Source organism: the organism of the source record quoted next, unplaced genomic scaffold (assembly GCF_019419815.1).
Source record: "Pyrus x bretschneideri cultivar Hongxiangsu unplaced genomic scaffold, Pyrus_bretschneideri_v1 Contig11, whole genome shotgun sequence".
Lineage (NCBI taxonomy): Eukaryota > Viridiplantae > Streptophyta > Magnoliopsida > Rosales > Rosaceae > Pyrus > Pyrus x bretschneideri.
Genome location: NW_025999402.1, coordinates 7,018,082 through 7,038,626, shown reverse-complemented (window position 1 = coordinate 7,038,626; position 20,545 = coordinate 7,018,082). Strand labels below are relative to the sequence as shown.

Sequence of the window (20,545 nt, the reverse complement as noted above, 5' to 3'; positions counted from 1 at the left end):
AACCTAATCCTGCCAAGCATACCACCATGAATCCCAACCACTTGTCTTTGATCCCTTTGTTTCTTGCATATTATGCTTTTGGTGGGACGGATTTTGATGGATGGAAACAAGATTATGTTAATCACATGATGAGAATTTGAAAATTATAGTTTCATGATTAAGGTCAACCACTTTTAGCTATGTGCTTGGATTCAACGATACGATAAAAATCCATCTTCAATTTAAATAGTTGTGTGGAGAGAAATATTGAACAATGCAATCTAATTTTGGAAATGGAAATTTGATATTATATATTACTACTTATAAATGAATTGTTTCATTATATAACACTGACGTCTTATGATAAAATCCAACACATTTTGAGCTGTGCATGTGATTAAATTAAGACAATATCGATGTAAATAATTGTGGAGATAATATCGATATGATTGGTTGTGGACTGTTGACCCGTTTCTAAAATCCCAACATGATAATATGATATCAATGTGATTTCTTTCATGTCTCAAGTTAACCACTTTTAGCTATGTGCTTGGATTCGAAGATAATAGGATAAAAATTTATCTTCAGTTAAATGAAGAGGAAAATAATGTCGTACTAGCTGTTGTATGAAGTTATTTTTCATCATATGATTAATTGCGAGATACACATGATTATTATAACTAGTGACATTCAATAATATCCCGAAAGATTTTTTAAGAAAAAAAAACTTGGGTAGGTACACAAACCATGTCATCTATAGACACATCTTAAAAGATATCTTGTAGTTTATCCCACCTTGACTAGACAGCGATCCTAATCATTGATAGAGTTCCATTAATAAAGGGAAAGAATGCGAAATGGATTCACTTCCACCGTAGCGTTCGGTTCTAATAAAACAAGGATAATTCATGCTTATGTTCTTTCACTTACGATTTACAAACATCTTAAGCAAAACTGTTTTTTCTTTTTATCATGATCTAAAGATCATATTTATAAAAAAAATCATTCAATTTGGATATTGTTTAATCATCTATATGTGTTAAATCAATCAACGGTTTTAGCAACGAGTAGCATCCTCATGATAAACCATTCATTTGTCTTGTGCATATGGATAACTAAAGACCTCCAAATTGAATAATGTTTTGTAAATATGATCGTTAGATGATGATAAATAGTGAATGATTTCGCAATAAAAATTCGTTAATCGTAAATAAAAAGACACAAGCATTATCCATAAAACAATAACTAACCCATTGCTTTCTTAATAAAGCATTCCTGCCTAAGTTTCACTCATTTTAAATGTCCAATCTCAGTAAAATATTTATATACTTTCATCTCTCTACTTTTTCATCCTTCCTGGTTGGTACAACTGCCAAACATAAACACCTATCGTGCTAATGAGATTGGCTAAATTCGATCAGAGAATGCGTGGATGGTTGGAAAACCAATAATTCACTTACCCCCATCAAGTCCAACGTAAAGAGAACAAGAGGTGACTGTTCACCAACGAGGGTGAAACCTGGCCATAACTTTAGATCCCAACCCTCCAGCAAACCATGACCAGTCTATAAACACGGACTCTGGTCCCTGACCTAATTGTCCCCTAACCAGCCTGCCCATCTTCCTTTCTTGGGGTCCCAACTCCCCACTGAGCTACAACCAAAATTACTCGCCCTCCCTGACCAGCTGTGAACTCAACAGCTACCCATTTGGCCACTTCTCAGTAGAAGTTCTATTCCATTTTTCTTTTACCAGAACTACGCTCTCCTCAAATCTCATACCAAACAAGCAAAATGGTTCAAGTAATCTCATCTAATCCAGTCTAATCCTGTCCCAAGTACAAACTATGGCTTGACTTTATTTCACACAAGATTTTGCAATCTTTTACGATCTGACTTGGTTTGAAAATAAATGGTTATGGAACAAGATTCTTGTCATAGGAGCTGGACAGTTTAGGCATGCGTAATCTAACAAGCAAAAGTTCATTCGAGGCAGATTAGGGTTAAAGTGTGAAATAGTAGCTTAAATTCCAAAAATTATGATCTGAAAGTGAAAGCAGATCATGGCGCCCCATTGCTTTTAAGCCAACGGGATCCTTTTAGTGAAGATTTGTAAATCGTGTTCATTCATCATACATTATGTAATTATTTTTTATCAAATACTATTTATGTTTAATTTTAAATAAAAATATTTAAAATAATTTCTAACCGTACAACGTAAAATGAAAAGATATAAAATTTCACAATTCTCAAAAAAGGATCCGGATTCGCTTTTAAGGATTCGAATGCTACACACTTGCACACCGTTCAACACCATAGCTAGGCATTGGTCTACATGCAGCCTACGATGATTTGAACCATACAAGTAGAGGAAAGAACATGGATACGTTAAAATGTTGTTTGGACTCTTTAAAAATTAACTAAAAGTCGAACCTCGCTTATTTATTTATTTTTTTTCAAAAAATCTCGACAAATCAAAGAGTCAATAAATCATTCTTCAACAGAAATTTCATTACACGTCAAGAATGCATATAAAAAGAGACGTTAAATATGTTTTTAAAACAATTCAAGAGGTCACATATGACCTGACAATTTAACAATTACAAACTCATCGATTTTCTTATTACGATGATTTCCTTAAGAACTTTTGATTTCCAATAATTAGAGAATATTAGTGGTCAAAGTTTGGGGTTCGAAAGCCATTTTGTGAGCTACCCCCATGCAGCATAAAGCATTTTAAACGTTAATTTTTTGTTTTGTTTTTGGGTTTGTAACTTTGTGGCTTGTGTCGTGTTGGGTTGCTTTATGTCACCATTGAAAATATCTTTCACAGAGCAAAAATATCTTGGTATTTCTTTTCTGTTTTTCATTTTTTTTTTAATTTTTAATCTTTTTACCAAAGGAAGAATATAAAGAAGAAATGAGGAACTGATTTTCTTCACGGGTTAGGTTTTAAGGAGGACAAACAATAATTGGTTGCAAAAGAAGAAGGGTTCAAACTCAGAGATACATCATTTTTATTCTTGTTTCCCATCTGAGATGGTGTAGCTTTCTTTTTGTTGACAGAAGCAATATTGGGGAGTTCCGATATCATAACCTAAGTGTGAAAATTTACACGCTTTTAACCCCTTGAGATGTAAGATTTTCAAAAAAATCGAGTCTTTTGCTAAAGGTTTAGCTTTAATATGCTTTCGTTTGCTTGGTTCTCTGTGAATCTACAATTTTATGCTATTTAATCGCTTCAGTTGCAAAACCAATGTGAGATGGTTCAACTTTTGAAATGTTTTGATTTGTTTGGCCTCGTGTGAATATAAAATTTTACGCATTTTAACTGCTTGAGCTGCAAGTCCATTGCCAGATGGTTTAACTTTGAATTCCTTTGGTTTGCTTGGCCTCGAGTGAATCTACAGTTTTACTCTTATCGATCCCCCAACAAATTTTCACACTTGTATATATAGTCAACCTGACAACCATGCAAGAGTGCAACCGAGCTGGTACACAAATATAATAAGATGGCAGCACTATCCTGCCAACTGCATGAGCTCCATTGCCACCGTGATGTTTAAGCCTCAAAGATTCCAAACTTGCTGTACTCGATATTACTCAAAAGAGAACCTCTCTTTTTTTCTTTTTTCATATGCTTTTTATTATATGTGATATTGCAGGTAAAGTAAATATGGACTTAGTAATTCTTCATGATTTTATGGTACAACAAATACTCATGATGTTGGTTGGATATTTTTACCTTTCCAGTTCTAAAGTCGTAGAGCATTTCCCACAGACTAGTTTCGTACATTATTATCGACAAAATTTCAATTAAAATATTCTTCATTTTCAGCAGTTTTACTTTATGAATAATGCTATAATGGCAAGCCACGAAAGATAAAATTATTATTTAATATTACCGCCTAATTTTCTCATTTATATGTAATTTTACTAAAAATTAATTTAAAATACAGTTATTTTAAAAACTCTTCCAAACAAACCCTAAATTCAACTGTACTTGCATATTCTCGGTCCGAATATATATCGTTGGTACTTGCAAACTCGAACAAGATGAAAACATACACAAATAGGATTTTGTGGTTGAAACACATGCAATAATTGATCTAAAACAGGCAAATTGTTACATTATTCAACACATAATTGACCTGAAACGTGCAAATTGTTACATTATTCAACACTTGCTGATTGTACAATAATTGTTAAGGATATTTGAAAGAGATCTCTGGATCTCTGTCCATCAGGACTATCGGATTAAGTGATTTGGACTTTTAAAATTTTGTTTAATAGTCAAACATTATTATAGCTTGTAAAATATCAAAATAAACGGACGGTTAAATGAAATTTTAAAATCTAAATAACTTGATCCATAATTTTGACGCATCAAAGAGATCCAGGATATTTAGACTGATGGAGCCCTGCTAGAAAGGACAAAGACAATGGAGTGTTGTAGTGCTCCTACCCTACCACAATTAGGGCTCATGATCCCAGGGCTAATGGGTAGGACCATGGCTAATGATCTTTTGTCTAATCATGTCTTCCCCTACCAAAATTAGGTATTATATCACTTTATGGGTGCCATAAAATTATAAGAGAAATGGTGTAGGAGATTCTTTTGAAGGGATTTTTTTGTTCACTCATATTTTTTTTGTACAAAATTATATATTTGCGAGATTAACATTAAATTATGAATTAGAATAGAGTTTATATAGAATTTAATTTGAGAGAATCTCCTTAATATTTATCTTTTATAGCCATGAATTCTAAGAGCATAATATATTATAGAGTCGTGTCCAACCAATCTATCTCCAGCTATTTTGTTAATAATGAACAAAATATGCTTCAAACCATGTTTATGCCTGGATTAATCTTGTTTAAGCTTGTCGTAAGGAATGTGGGGCAAAGAGATCACTTCGAATGCCTTTTCTTTCAACTTGCTTTAAGGTGTGTTTTAGTGTTGTAGTTTTTGGGAAAAGATTATAGTATTGTATGACTACTTGTATTTGATCTATATTTAAATTCTACTTGCCTGAAATATAACAATCTTTTTATGTTTTCCTTGTTAATTAGAGGTTTGGGTAGTGGTTTTCACTTTCAATTATTGTTTTGCACGAATTTTTTTAATTTTATCAATCAATCATGAATAAGATTAGCAAAAATAGAAGAATGAGTGTAAAAAAAATTGCGAAACTGCTTGTTGAGTGTTACTTATAGAATATGCTTGTGACATTCTCACTTAAATCTTCTCGATATACCTTTTTAGTTCTCATTCTCCTCTCAAATTACCTTATCTACTTTTAAGGTCACATTTTGAAGATCAACTTTGCAGAAAATTCAATCAACCACAAATCGTTTAACTATGTAGTTAAGGTTAACAAAATTTCATTGTTTAAGTGGAAAACATAGTTTGTCTATTTTTAAAATAAACTTTAGATGACAAAAAATTTAGTTGTAGTAAATTTTTTGTATAGAAGATGTTTAGAGGGTGACCTAAGAAATAAACGGTTCAAACTCGTGTAACATTGCAAGATGATCAAAAGAGTTGAAAAAAATAGAACGAAATTATCCATATAAAAATATTGAGAATGACCTAAAAAATAAACGGTTCAAACTCGCATAATATTGCAAAATAATCAAAGAGTTGAGAAGGTAGAGCGAGATTACCCATGTAAGAATATTGCTAAGAGTTCTTTTATCTGTTATTCTGTTAAGCTTATCAAATACCCACTTCCTACCGACTGACCTCTCATATAGAAGTTAGTTTAATGGGGTTTCCTTGACTCAAATATAATAGTGTTTCTTTTGTGGTTTCCAGAGTTCCTGCCGACTAAGAGATTCATGTTTCTTCGCTGTTTTCCAGGCACATATTAAAAACAACTAGTCTTGCTCCCTTCCCTGTTTTATATTATTAGTTTTAGGGAGTTTTATTTTTCAACTGCCATTAATCTATGTTTAAGTATTTAAGCCACTTCTGAAACTGTGAGTATTTATTCGATTAACAAATCAGGCAGCGGTAATTGCAGCTAGAACAAACTTCACACGCGCTCCTCTCTCTCTCTCTCTCTCTCTCTCTCTCTCTCTCTAAAAAATGCTTGAAAAGAGTACACAGAACCCTCGAACAGAGGGAGTGAAAGCTAAAAGATAAAGTGTTTAAACTCTCACCAACCTTCTTTGAACTCTCTCTCACTCTCTCTCTCTCTCTCTCTCTCTCCCCTCTTTATATTCTCAGCTCACAAGCAGAAAACCTGTTTGCTCTCCTCTCTCTCTCTCACTGTAAAACAATGAATAAACAGGAGATGATGAAGCTTCAGGTGCAAAACTTTTCTGAAAATCAAAGCTGTTTACTTTAGTTTAGAACCCCTTTCATTATTCTTCTGTTTTCTCTTAGTTACGTTTTCTCATTAGTATGTATTAAGTTATCAACTCAGTCTAATTTGGTTTTGATATTGATTTTGCTTGCAGACCTGTGTTCTCAAGGTTAATATTGACTGTGATGGATGCAAGCATAAGATAAAGAAATTGCTGCAGAAAATCGATGGTATGCTCCTCTCCCTTGTTACCATGTTTTGATATTTCTTACCCAACAAATTATTTCTTACTTTATATATCAAGAACTTGAGATTTGAACCCAAGACTTCCTAAATAAAACAAATTATTTCTTACTTTATACATTAACAACTTTCGTTCACGAGATTTGAACTCAGGCCTTTCTAAATAAATTAGTAGAGACTGAAAGACGTTAGATGGAATGTTTTCTTAATCTACCATAAATATTGATGTTTTTCGTTTACTTATGATTTTTCACCGTTCAAGTGTAACGGTATGAATTTTAATGGGGTTTTTAGTTAGGGTAAAACGAAATCTTGGTCACCGGTTTTAATTTTACCAATTTTGGTAATTTGTTTAGGTGTGTACACAACAAGTATAGATGCAGAGCATAGCAAGGTGACTGTGACAGGGAATGTTGATCCAAACACAATCATCAAGAAACTTGCAAAAATGGGGAAACATGCAGAACTCTGGGGAGGTTCGAAGGGTTCAAATTTCAATCAAGCCCAGCTCAACAACCAGTTCAAGAACATGGCTATGCCGGTCCAGAACGCGAAGGGCGGTGGCCACCAGCAACATCCACAAAAGGGCGGAGGAGGCCATCAGCAACAACCACAAAAGGGCGGAGGAGGTCACCAGCAGCAACACCAACAAATGAAAGGGGGTAATGGTAATGTTATGAAGGCGCCTCAGAAGGACCAGAAGTCTGTGAAGTTCAATCTGCCGGTAGAAGGGGACGAATTTGACGGTAGCGATTTCGATGAGTATGACGATGAATTTGATGATGAGTTTGATGATGATGAATTCGATGATGATGATTACGATGAGGAGGAAGAGCTTGATCATGGACATCATCAGATGGCTAAGAACAAGGCGATGGGTAATATTGGAAATGGGGCACAAGGAGGTCCTTATGGGAAGATGATGCCGATGATGGGTGGTAATAATGGCCATGGGCCACAGGTGCCTGCTGGGATGATGAATATGTTGCATGCGATGAACGACAAGAAGTTAGGTGGCGGTGGCGGTGGTGGGGGCGGCGGTGGGGGAGGGTCTGCCAAGAAAGGCGCTGTGATTGATTTCCCTGTGCAAGTAAAGGGAATGGGTGGAAATAACGAAAAGAAGAATGGCAAGGACGGAAATGGAGGAAAGAAAAGCGGTGGAAATAGCAAGGGTGGGGATAAGAAACAAGGTGGTAAAGGTAAGACAGAGGGCAAAGATGGCAAAAAAGGAGGTGGCTTGCTAGGGTGGCTTAGCCGGAGTACGAGTATCGGACGAGGAGGTTCGAAAGGCGGTGGCGACGAGAAAAGTAAGGGCAAGGGCAATGGAGGCAAAAAGGGTGGGGGCAAACATGAGAAAAATGATTTTCATGACATTGATTTCAATGGCAAAGGAGGCAAAGGAGGCAAGGGTGGGAAAGAAGGCAAGGAGGGCAAAGATGGAAAAGGAGGCAAAGGTGGCAAAGGAGGCAGAGGGGGCAAAGGTGGCAAAGGCAGTGATGATGATGATGAGGATATGCAACAAATGGGTTACATGGGCCGAAAGGGCCAGATGGGTCAAATGGGTCATGTGGGAAATATGGGTCAAATGGGGCAGATGCCTCAAATGGGCCAAATGGGGCGCGGTGGTGAGAATATGGGCCAAATGGGTCAAATGGGTCAAATGGGTAGCTATCCGATGGGGCAGATGGGTAATGTTCCTGCAGTACAAGGACTGCCTGCACAGGCGATGATGAACGGCGGAGGGGGATACTATCAAGGCGGTATGGGGGCCGGCAACCCATATAATCAGCAGCAGCAGCAGCAATACATGGCCATGATGATGAATCAGCAGAGAGCAGCAGCCAATGGTGGAAATGATATGTACCATCCAATGATGTACCCCCGTCAGCCGCCACCACCGATGAACTACATGCCCCAACAGCCAATGCCATCAGGACCTGCATCTGATCCTTATGGCAACTACTTCAGTGATGAGAACCCTAATGGTTGTAGTATCATGTAAAAATAATTTCTATTTTTGCGGTTTTATGTATTTACTTGTTTTCTAGGATCATTGTGTTGTGGTGCTAATCCGAAAGTATTTTGGAAGCATGGAAGGAAGTAGCATTCTTATCCTACTTGGTAAATGGTAATGAGCAAATTTTTGTAGCCTGGTAAATGGTATTTGCTTAAACCTATTCAATGAGTGAATGATTAGCTTCTCATCCGAAATTTTCTAGGGGACAAATACGTATGAACTACAATTGTAATTTCAGGTGTTTGTATTGAGGACGTTTTGTAATTTCAGGTGTTTGTATTGAGTACGTGTTCGATATGTAATTAACGTTTCATACGATTGTTCAGGTGTTTGTATTAGGAGCTTTTTGTAATTTTTGATGTTTGTATTGAGTACGTGTTCGATATGTTATTAAACGAATCCTCCTCATCAAGGTGGAGAAGCCATTGGTGATTTGTTTAATCAATTGGTTCAGGAGATGTGATTAAACTAATGTGGATATAACGGGCACTTAGATCAAAATGTATCATGTGTTGGATTCAACTAGGAAATATTTAAAGGATCAATCTCTATCTGTTCAAATTTTTGGGACATCATTTTCCATCTTTTGACTTCCACTCCCTCACCGCCCTCCACCTTCTGGTCCTTGCTTGGAATTGGAAGGTTGGAAAACGTGACTTTATTGGCATTTTATACAAACAATGCTATCAGTACAGACCAAAATTAAAAGAACACTGCCATATCAAATATTTTTCTTGCTTGGTGGGCTATGAGATATATAGCTGTTCTATAACCTCTACCCAACTAAGCATATGGGACTTATGAGCGTTTTAATCTAAATAGACCATTTATTTGATTAAAGTATGTTTGATGGCTAATGTAATGTATATGATTAAGATTGTGTTTAAGCCAATTGTACAGAATCTCGCCTCTGTGGGAGGAGTAGACTTTCATGTAACTCATTTAGTGTCATTGTACCCATTGGTGGATTCATTAAGGATCCTGGTGGTCCAGTGATCACCTGGAAAATAAGTGTGTGAAGATCTATGAGGACCACTCAAGTTTGGGCATGTGGTGGAGAAGAAGAGTGTAGCAGCAAACCGGCGAGTGCAGGTTCTACAAATGATTAACAAAGAAGAAGAAGATTATTCTGTTTTTTAAAAGACTTGGCCAAAACAACGTTGTTTTGAGCCTAACTGTTTAAAACAAAATAATCAAAAGCAAGTCATCTTGTTAAGCCACGTGAGGGAGACCCTTTTAATTAAAAAATTAAATACAACCTATTTTCTTTCCTCCAATTCCCTTTTTCCTCTAACCACACCCAACATATCCTTAGGCCATCACTAGTGAAAATCATCATCAATTAGTTCTAACAATCCTATAAAATATTTCAACTCCAATTTCGATGGTTTCAATCCTATTCCGTATAGTTCAACTCCAAATTTGGTTAGTTCTAAATCATCATCAATATGTTTTTTCTTGTATTGACAATGAAATTATCATGACACATTTTCAATGTATATGAACCTCGTCATGGACAAATTTAGTTTTTGTAACTTGTAATTTTGTTTGTATAAAGATTATGATTGAAGGTTGGTAATTTATCCTTTAAATTACTAATGTTATTTTCGTCAATTTTTTTTGAAACTTTTATGTTGGGACCATCCGATATTAGAATCCTGGATCAGCTATTGACCGTGATATTTTTAATCATTAATACAAGGTTAGGTGCAAGACTCTCCCCACATGACTTTGTATTAGTAAGTTAGGACATCATGATGATGGTGAACATTATATCAGATTATTATCCAGTTTAATACGTTCAAATCTAATTGATCAAATCTAGCAGCCAGAACATTAGTAAATTTTGATTGAAATAATCTTAATTGATCAAATCTAACAAAATAAGGGGAGAAAATATACAACCTGCATCAGTAATTTTTCTTATTAGAATTAATAAAAAAATGCTCAACTTTTATATTTTTCCAACTCATGGGGTCTGTGAGCGTTTCATATTTTGATCCAATCTGAAAGCACGGTCCCATAGCACCAAAAATTTCAGTATGATATCTCACTGCAACGTTACAGTATGAACAGGTTTTGTCTCTTCGAAATTCGTATTAATTCGGCCATGCGTATTTAATCTTACTTTATAAACAATTAACAATGCTCCCCTGCCAAATCAAGAGAGATGATTAGGGTTGTTTTAGTTTCAATCTGCAACAGTATTTGGCGGTGTCAAGTAGAAGCCAAACCCAGTCACTATTTTGCTTGGTCCTTACAGCACAAGTTACTGCATGGCTGTGTACGGGCTTCTGCACTGCCAAGTACCCCTACACACTCTCCGACACCTTGTTCTCATATCAAGGCTTATGCTCATCTACTTCACTTTACACGTGAAACCCTCACATTTGTAACGTCACAAAACTGGAAAAGTTCCATAATCTCTCAAAGAATAACTCAATGCCAAAACCCTAAATGTCCATATGCACATCCATAACACTCCAGAGCGTGCCCTAACTTAGTAACCTCCGCACTATAAATTGTACTCTCTGCTCTCTCGTTCTTCGCCAATCCCACCGTTTCCTCTCAGGGTATACATAACTTCTTCGTTCGAACTCCAAGTCCGTTTCCATTTCCATCCATGGCTTCTTTCCTTCCTAGTTTGGTCCTTTTCTGCTCTTGTTTTTCTCTTCTTGCTTTCATATCTGCGGCGACACTCAAAACCCAACTCCAAATCCCCATCAGGCCGAACAAGCTTGTCCTCAGGGTGCAGAAAGATGATGCAACCAATCTTCATGTGGCCCAAATTTACAAAAGAAACCCTTTAGTCCAATTCCCCTTCGTGATTGACCTAAATGGGAGGTTCTTAACAGAAAATTGTGAGAACCAGTACTTGTCATTGGGTTACAATGCCCCATTTTGCCACTCGACGCTGTGCGCTAGAGCTAATCCTAATAGCCCGATGACATGCCGCACATGCTCCTCTAGAACCCAAATAGGGTGCCACCCCAACGCGTGTGGGCTCATGACCACAAACCCCGTGACGCGTCAAAGCGCCTTAGGTGAGCTTGCGCAGGATGTCCTAACAATCTCATCAACCCAAGGCTCAGGTCCCGGCCCAATGGTCCAAATCCCTCAATTCCTATTTGCATGTGCACCTTCCAGCATATTGCAAAATGGGTTACCCAAAAACGTTCAAGGTATTGCTGGTCTAGGTCATTCCCCAATTTCCCTACCTTACCAACTAGCATCCCACTTTGGATTCCCACCAAAATTCGCCGTGTGCCTTCCTCCTTCATCTGTCCGAAGTGGCGTCGTTTTCTTTGGGGAAGGACCTTATTTCATGAAACCGAACATCGACGTGTCGCAGAAGTTGACCTACACCCCACTGATCATAGGCAGGCAAGGAGAGTACTACATAAACGTTCAATCCATCAAAATCAACAACAAGATTGTTCCACTCAACACATCTCTCTTGCCCTACACACCAGAACAAGGGGTTGGTGGGACAATGATCAGCACCACAACTCCCTACACAATCCTCCAAACCTCAATCTTTAGGGCAGTCAATCAGTTCTACATCAATCAGCTGCAAGTGCTCCAAGTGACACCCGTGGCGCCATTCGGGGTGTGTTTCGATGCAAGGAGATACATCGGCAACAGCACGGCCGCATTTCCCAGCATAGACCTTGTCCTAGATAACAACCAGAACATCATCTGGAGGATATCTGCTCCAAACATTTTCGTCCAGCCACGTCCCTTCATAGGGTGTCTAGGTTTTGTGGACGGCGGGATGAAGCCTCAGGCTTCGATCGTGATCGGGGCAACGCAGTTGGAGGAAAATCTGCTGCAGTTTGATTTGACGAACTCAAGGTTGGGATTTAGCAATTACTTGTTCCCCAGGACTAGTTGTACCAACTACAACTTTGGCAGATCCTCCACCAGTGCTGAAGAATCTACTGAGTCCACTGATGAGCCATAAATTGTGATCTCCCTAGTGAGAGATTATGATATAAGGGTGTCTGTGTATGTTGGTTAAATAAAGTCCAAGTAAAATGTAAAGCTTTAAGCTTTTGTGCTTTGGTGGAGTCTCTTATTAAGAGACCGGATAAATAAAGCTCTGTTAATTATTTGTTCATGTCTTCTTCTTGGTACCAGCTCAAATTCAATCGTGAATGATATTCTTAAATGGATTCAAGCTCCAGTTTTAAATTTCTAGAAGTTTTCCTGTGTGGAAGATTAGCCAAGTTGCGAAGAGTAGTGTACTCCCTTTTCTACACCTAAGTTTGAATCTCTCTTTCTCTAGTATATTTTAGAATAGAATATCGTTCCAACATAAAATGAAATAACAATGTTATAGTGTGATGACAACAATTTTTTAGTATGATGACGGTTACAGTGTCATACCCTAGGCCCTTTCTCGTGTGACAAACGGTTATAGCGCCAGTGTAGTGTTTAACACTACACCCTACGCCCTGGGTGCATAACGTATGACAATGTTCACCTAGAACAAATCAAGTGTATTTGTAACACTATATGCTACAAAAATTTCAGTGTTCATGCTGAGGATTGAAATTTCCATATATATTCAACTGATTAAGATTTCATGGTTCAATTCATATTGATGTGTTTTATACATAATCTGCAAAGTAATTTGATTAGATTTGGGATTTTTTTTTTCTTTTTTCTATATATAAAAACGATGTGTTTCTCAAAACATTGCTAGGTCGATCAAGGAAGATTGGGCTGGTGTTTGGCAGGCCTAGGCTTACTCTAAGTTTGTTGTTGGGCTAATATACCCCCTATATTTTCTCAGCTAGAAAAGAGTAGCTTGCACTTGAAGAGCCCAACGAACGACTTATTGTTGTTCTTTAAAATAAATCATTTCCCCCTTCACGAACAGTTATATTTATGTTTTATTTTGAATCGAATAAATTCGAGAAGAAATTAATTTACAGAAATAAACATAAGTGTATAAAAAGTATTTTTCCAAATTATAAGATGAGCTTTATGGTTTGATTTACTTCAATTCAGTACAAATAGAACTATTATCATGCACTCTCCAAAAAAATGAGCAATTTTTATTCAAACAATACCTCTGACTTATTAGTTAAGATGGATACGTTAGATCGTAGTTCTAGTTAGCATAATTTATTTTTCTTAAAAATCTTTGTATTATTTGAATAGTGAGTTAGTTACTTCATTTCTGAGTCCGAGTGTAGAGTTCAAATTTACGAGTCGAGATCCTTTCCGAATCTCTATGTCTAGAGGAAATACGGGTCATTGAAGGAAAAGAAAGAGAGATCTAAACCTTTGATTTGTTTAAGGTGACTAACTTAATGGATTAATGAGGATTGCATAATTTAAAATGAGTGGTTTGAATTTTCGAATTCATCAGCCACAGATACAAAGATTCTGAATTCCAATTTTAACATATCTCAATATTGCTGTATAAAAACACGAAAAATGATCATCTTCGGATCATCTTTGTGGGGATCTGGAGAATCAATCAATCATGTCATTTCATCGTACATCATACGGTCAGAAATTATTTAAAATTGAATATAAACAGTACATAACGAAAAATAATCACACGATATACGATAAACAAACATGGTTGATTGATCATCCGAACCCCACAAAAAAAAAAAAGGATTCGGAGAGGATTTTTTTCCCAAAAACACAATGTGAACAATGGGCCCCACCGACGTGTCTTGTCCAATGAATGAGCAGTATTTCTGAAGTGTGACAACACTCTCTCTATCTCTCGATGCGTTTATTATTCCGAGTACAAAACGAGAAAAACCTCTGTAGTCTTCGTTTCTTCAAAACCCCCCCCCAAAAAACGCACTCAACATTTTCCCTTCTTCCTATCTTTCTTCTCGGACCAAAACCTGAAGAACCAGAAATCCAAGGAGAAAAAAAAAAAAAATCCCAGAACGAGAAAAAAATGCATTCGTTTGGGTACAGAGCCAATGCTCTGCTGACCTTCGCAGTCACAATTTTGGCTCTAATGTGCGCCATGGCCTCCATCTCCGATAATCTCAACCACCCCACTCCCACTACCCAAGTCCAGGTCCTTCGCCTTTCTATTGGGCAGATCTGGGATTTCAGAAGTTTTGATTTTTTGGGTTCGAATTCAAGCACCCAGTTGGATTTTGTTTCTGATTTTTGGTTATTGGGTTTTGTTTTAGGTGTTGAACATCAATTGGTTTCAGAAGCAACCAAATGGGAACGAGGAGGTACGTTTCTTTTATTTGTAATTTGGTCGGTTATATGTGAAATTTCTTTGAATTTGAATTCAATTTTATATTGGCTGAAATGGGTTCTCTCTGAATTTCGATCGTAATGAGTGTATCAATAGTATTTGATTAATCCAGTTTAAAAACTGCCACTTTTGGCTTTTTGGTTTATTTTTTGTATCAAGTTTTCATGTGTATACATTTATTATGTGTGGATAGGCTGTGTCGATATGAAGTTTCGTTGAAATTTCTGGGTTTTGTGTTTTAGTTTCAGTACATAATTTGTTTCTTTGATATTGGTATGCGTTTTATGAGTTAAAAGTAAATTGTAAAACAGGTAGTATTAGGATCCTGGGGAGCTTATTCACCTCTTTCGATATATTGGTGCGAGCTCATTGACTTTTGGGTTTATTACTAATCAAATGGTAGGATCACTGCCCTTCAGCACTGTAAACAATGGGGTAATTCTCCTCAGTCGACAATGTGATCCGTGATTTGACTAGTTAAAGATGGTAGTTGCCGGTGTAGAGTTTTGTGACGAATATAAGAGAACAGAACGGGATTGTGACAATTTTCAGTATATAAACTTTTGTGATGACCAAATTCAGGAGAAAGATATTAATGTGTAGTGGTGATGCCTAACAATTCTATTACCTTATGTTTGCTTCAATTTTTAAGTAAATAAGGTATAATATTTTATTTACATCGGAAGTACTGAGATTTCTTGATTTGGGTTGGTGTGGGGTGTGTCTAGAGATTTGGTGCAGCCACTGAGTTGGTGACTTATAGTTACATGTTTACAGAGCATGAGCTGATAGCTACATGTCTACAGAGCACGATCTGAGCTCACAATATTTATCTTAAGTAATTCCTCTACCAATAGGAAAACAGGTAAAAGGAGTTAGAGGATAGTTACTAGAGGTGAACGTCACAATAAAATTGACATTGGAAGCAGTTCATAGAACTTGACATCAAAAGGTTCTTGAACTGTTGTCCTATTTCTGTTAGTTATACTTTGTCATCAATTTTGGATTTGCTTTTGTTATTTATCGAGACCATGATAGACAGGCGATTGAAAAAGGAAGGTTATGCGTACTGAATGAATCACAGTTTGATATGAACTAAAATGGTTTTCATTTTATGCAGGTCAGCATGACTATGAATATATCAGCAGATTTGCAGTCATTGTTTACATGGAACACAAAGCAGGTTTGCAATTTGACAAATTTCTGTGTGTATATATTATCATGAATTCGTGGTCATCTACATTATTTCAGTATATCCTGTGCACGCTTTCACTAGTATTTGGATGCACTGCAAGGAACTCCATGATGATCATTCTCTAGAGGGTAATGGCAACTATCATGCATAGGATGAGAAGCCACCTACCAAAAGTCAAAAACTACTTTCGTTTGCATTGAGATACCGTCTTTGTTGTCCTGGTGCATTACTTTTAGACGGTGTAGTGAAATTTAAGTTGTGCACACCACAGTTAGATAGTCTTTCTATTTCCCAGCCAGTTTATGTCATGCAAATATGATTCATAAACTTGGCGTTGATCCCTTTTACTTTATTTGCAATGCATGACAGGTTTTTGTTTTTCTAGCCGCTGAGTATGGAACCCCAAAGAACTCACTGAATCAGGTAGCTGCACATATTTTTGGAGTCATATTTTTTTTTTCAATTGTATTTCTGGTTAGTTATATGTTTTGATTTTTGTTTTTTGAGGTAAGATTGAGATTATCAACTCTTTCACTGAATAACTGTTTTTCCATTTTCTCTCTTTTGCTTGTTCCTTGGATCTGAACATCCACTCTAGGGCATGTAGACTGCGCGGTGTTTAGTTATTGCTTAAATAAGTTTTTTGATTAAACTTGAATGCTATTCTACAGATTTCTCTTTGGGATGGTATCTTACCAACAAAAGAACATGCCAAGTTTTGGATTCATACTTCAAACAAGTACCGTTTCATTGATCAGGTACGGGTAGTCCCTTTCATTCTTTGCATCTGTTTCTTGGCTTCACCAGAGACTAAGTTCCACTGTAGTTTCTTCGATCTATCGATAACTTACTCTCTCTGTAAATCATCTTTGTGTAGGGAACCAATCTCCGAGGTAAAGAATTCAACTTGACGTTGCACTGGCATGTAATGCCCAAGACGGGCAAAATGTTCGCCGACAAGATCGTCATGCCGGGATATCGCTTGCCACAGGAGTACAGATGAGGGTGGTTTGTCTTGTGTATCTTTTTCTCTGTAGCTTTAGCCTCTAATCTGAAAGGGGATATAAAAATGTCATTCAAAATTAGAGACTTAGAAACAGGGAAGGTGATTTACTTGTTATGAGAAAACCAAAAAGAATGTTGGACATACGAGAGATTTTTTAATTTGTTCAGAACGTCGGACGTTACGTCTTGAAAACAATTACTTTCTTTTAATCTTATAATAACAAATGTCTTATCGTATCGTAGCTCGGCAGACTAAAAAGTCTCTATGGACGTACGGAGCAAGTAGTTCTCCCATAATGCTAAGATCCAATTTTTTTTTTCCTAAACAAACAATATAGAAAGAAGTGAGCTTAGTATTGATTTGGTATTGAGGTGTTTTTATAAAAAATGGGTATAAAAAACAAAACTTAGCTCAAAAAGGTGTTTGGGAAACACTTAAAAACAGTTTATTTTCATAGTTTTGGGTAAAAAAAAGCTGAAAAATGAAGTAGTAAAAATGAGCTTATTCTCACAGCAGTAGCAGATTTTTTTTCAAACCACAATAATACCAAACCAGCCATAGCCTCATAATGGGTTAATAATAATGTAATTCAAATTCACCTTTAACGATAATCGAATTTAAAACCTCTCACTTACTAGGAATACAACTAAACCGTTGTACTAAGTTACTTTTTAAACCATCGAAGATGCAAAGTAATTCCGTTACAAGTCATAAATGCAAGGGCCAACTGTCATGCACCCGAACGTAGAGTATCTTCCCTAAGATCGCCAGGATTCCCGTTGGATTTTCGAATAATAATTGGATTTCCCTGTATCTTTTTACTACGATTCGATCCGACGTGAGAACGAGAGCATCAAATGACGCCCGATATAAAAATAATTTTCCTTTTTTCACCAAAATTATTAATTCTTTTCCTTTTATTCTGGGATATTAATGTACATAAATAATTAAAACTAAAAACTATTAATTATTTTGTTAAAAAAAAAAAATTTATTATTTCCATATTTTATTTGTTTTTTTGTGGTCGAAAATTTCCGTGGATTTGGAGTGTCCATTGGCGATCTTAGATCATAGGATCAAATCCCTATACTGCTATACAAATACAGAGACTTGCTTGCTACTTGTCAACTAAGTCCACTCCACTCCTCTCTGTCTGTCTCTCTCTATCTCTAGTTTCTCTCTATCTGTCTCCCTCTCTCTCTAGTTTCTCTCTCTAGGTCTTGTTTCCTCTGCGTGCTAGCAGAGCCCTAACTTTTCCAGATAGTTTCCTTTGTGCGCAAGGAGAATTAAACCCTTTACCTGCTTGAATTTGGAAACCCTTAATCCTTTATTAAATTAAACCACGGATTTGGGGAGGGAACTTTCCATCTTTCATCTTAGATTACAATCTCTATAAATATACATATACACTCATTCTTTCTTGCCCATTTCCACTTCTCTCTCTCTCTCTCTCTCTCTCTCTCTCGCTACTTTCTCTCTCTAAATACTCTTGCTACTCCTGCTACTCTCTCTCTCTAAGTACTACCACGGATTTGGGGAGAGACTTTCCAACTTTCATCTTAGCTTTCTCTCTCTAAGTACTCTTGCTACTCTCTCTCTCTCTCTCTCTAAGTACTACCACGGATTTGGGGAGGGACTTTCCAACTTTCATCTTAGATTACAATCTCTATAAATATACAAATGCACTCGTTCTTTCTTGCCCATTTCCACTTCTCTCTCTCTCTTGCCACTCTCTCTCTCTAAGTACTCTTGCCACTCTCTCTCTCTAGCTACTTTCTCTCTTTAAGTACACCGGACTCATGGAAGGTCCAAGAAACTCGAGTTCGAGAAAGCGGAAAACGAGAGAGATGTCGAGAGGACAAGTCGTGCTTGCTCTCCCTGCTCCCAGTGTCCCTCTTCCACCGCATCTCAGCACCACCGCCACCAAAATGGCAGGCAGTAGAGAGAAGCCGAAAGAAGTAGTGCTTGCTCACTCTGCTCCCAACGCCCCTCCACCACCGCCCCACACCACCACCAAAAGGGCAGGCACGAGAGAGAAACCAATAGTAGTGATTGATCATTGTGCTCTCAATGCATCTCCATCGCTACTCCACACCACCGCCACCAAAAGAGCAGGCATGAGAAAGAAGGCGAAAGAAGTAGCACTCGCTCTCTCCCCTCCCAATGCCCCACCCCTGCTTCTTAAGTTCATGACGGCACGAAAAGTGACTGCACCCTTCGACCCAGACCACCACCCTCAAACCCCGCCAGTCTCGGCCAAAAGAGAACATGAAGAGGGAGCAGCGGCGCCGGCACTACAAGAAGCTGAAAAAAAAGAAGTCGAGGTTGAAAGTGGTTGGCGTAAGAAGTAGCACTTGCTCCCTCCACACAACCGCCACCAAAAGGGCAGGTACGAGAAAGAAGGCGAAAGAAGTAGCACTTGTTCTCTCCCCTCCCATTGCCCCTCCACCGCCGCTCAACATAACGACAGCACCAAAAGTGACTACAGCCTTCGACCCAGACCACCACCCTCAAACCCTGCCGGTCTCGGCCAGAAGAGAACAAGAAGAGGGAGAAGAGGCGCCGGCACTACAAGAACCTGAAAAAAAGAAGCCGAAGTTGAAGGTGGTTGGCGTTCGTTTTTTGGACCCGGATGCTACGGAATCTTCCAGTGATGATGATTATACTCCACCAATTACTAATGGTCGTAAACGAAAAGAAGTTGAGATCGTTCACGAGATAAAATTACTAAGGAAAAACCCTATTTCAAAAACAAGAAGGAAGATAATAAAAGATCAGAAAAATGAGAAAGAACTTGTTGGTGAGAAAATCGTCATTAAGAAAGAAATTGGCTCGTCTTCATGTGGTGAAAAGGTAAAAGAATCATCGTCGACTTCATCAACGGCGGGTAAAAAGAAGACTACGGAGACGAAGAAGAAGAAGAAGACGACGGAGGTTGTTGATGTTTTGTGGGAAATTCCAGGGGAGATTCCCGACCTGGATTTACTGGAAAGAGAGAAAGATTGGCTTTTGTATAGGTTCTTTGACGGAGTTCCCGAATACTGTGAGGACATTCCGCCGGAGGTGAAGGTGATTAGATAACCTAAATTACTTTAATTTTTAAGTTTCTTTTTATTCAACTTTTAACAGTAGATGTATGTAGCTGGGTCTACCACGACGATAACAAACTCTTGTAATTAATTAATTTTTATGAATTCTGATGAATATTAAAATTATTTCGTGAGATGCATTCAGGGTTCTTATGGATTTAGGGTTCGTAACCAAGTGAAGGCTTGTAGCTGGTTATGCTATAATGATGATCATGTATGTGATTGGGTTTTGAATTCCATTGTATATGTTCTGAATATTAATTGTGATTATCTTAGGAATAATGAGTTTTTTTCTTCCTTTTCTTGCAACAATATTATGTATCGACTCTTGATTTTAACTTTAATCACGTGATGAGTGCTACAGAAACATGATATCTATTTCCTTTGCATTCAAAAATCCGTCCAATTGTTTGGGATGGAAATGAAATTTGATAAAATAACCAAATTTTTCATGAT

The 20,545-nt window shown here is 37.3% G+C and overlaps 3 protein-coding genes across 3 annotated transcripts; all 3 read left to right on the top strand.

The window, feature by feature from the left end:
• The first annotated feature begins 5,989 nt into the window (after window positions 1-5,989).
• LOC125473745 (heavy metal-associated isoprenylated plant protein 34) lies at window positions 5,990-8,867 on the top strand. The gene is made up of 3 exons (XM_048577006.1): window positions 5,990-6,292; window positions 6,444-6,519; window positions 6,889-8,867. The coding sequence occupies exons 1-3, from the start codon at window positions 6,263-6,265 to the stop codon at window positions 8,532-8,534; spliced, it is 1,752 nt and encodes a 583-aa protein (XP_048432963.1). The 5' UTR covers window positions 5,990-6,262; the 3' UTR covers window positions 8,535-8,867.
• Window positions 8,868-11,172: 2,305 nt separating this feature from the next.
• LOC125473743 (gamma conglutin 1-like) lies at window positions 11,173-12,652 on the top strand. Its single transcript, XM_048576992.1, has one exon. The coding sequence runs from the start codon at window positions 11,173-11,175 to the stop codon at window positions 12,511-12,513; it is 1,341 nt and encodes a 446-aa protein (XP_048432949.1). The 3' UTR covers window positions 12,514-12,652.
• Window positions 12,653-14,399: 1,747 nt separating this feature from the next.
• Window positions 14,400-17,236, top strand: LOC125473744 (signal peptidase complex subunit 3B-like). The gene is made up of 6 exons (XM_048577004.1): window positions 14,400-14,607; window positions 14,726-14,773; window positions 15,920-15,982; window positions 16,364-16,417; window positions 16,666-16,752; window positions 16,872-17,236. Exons 1-6 carry the CDS (start codon window positions 14,482-14,484, stop codon window positions 16,995-16,997), a joined length of 504 nt encoding a protein of 167 aa, XP_048432961.1. The 5' UTR covers window positions 14,400-14,481; the 3' UTR covers window positions 16,998-17,236.
• The last annotated feature ends 3,309 nt before the right edge of the window (window positions 17,237-20,545 follow it).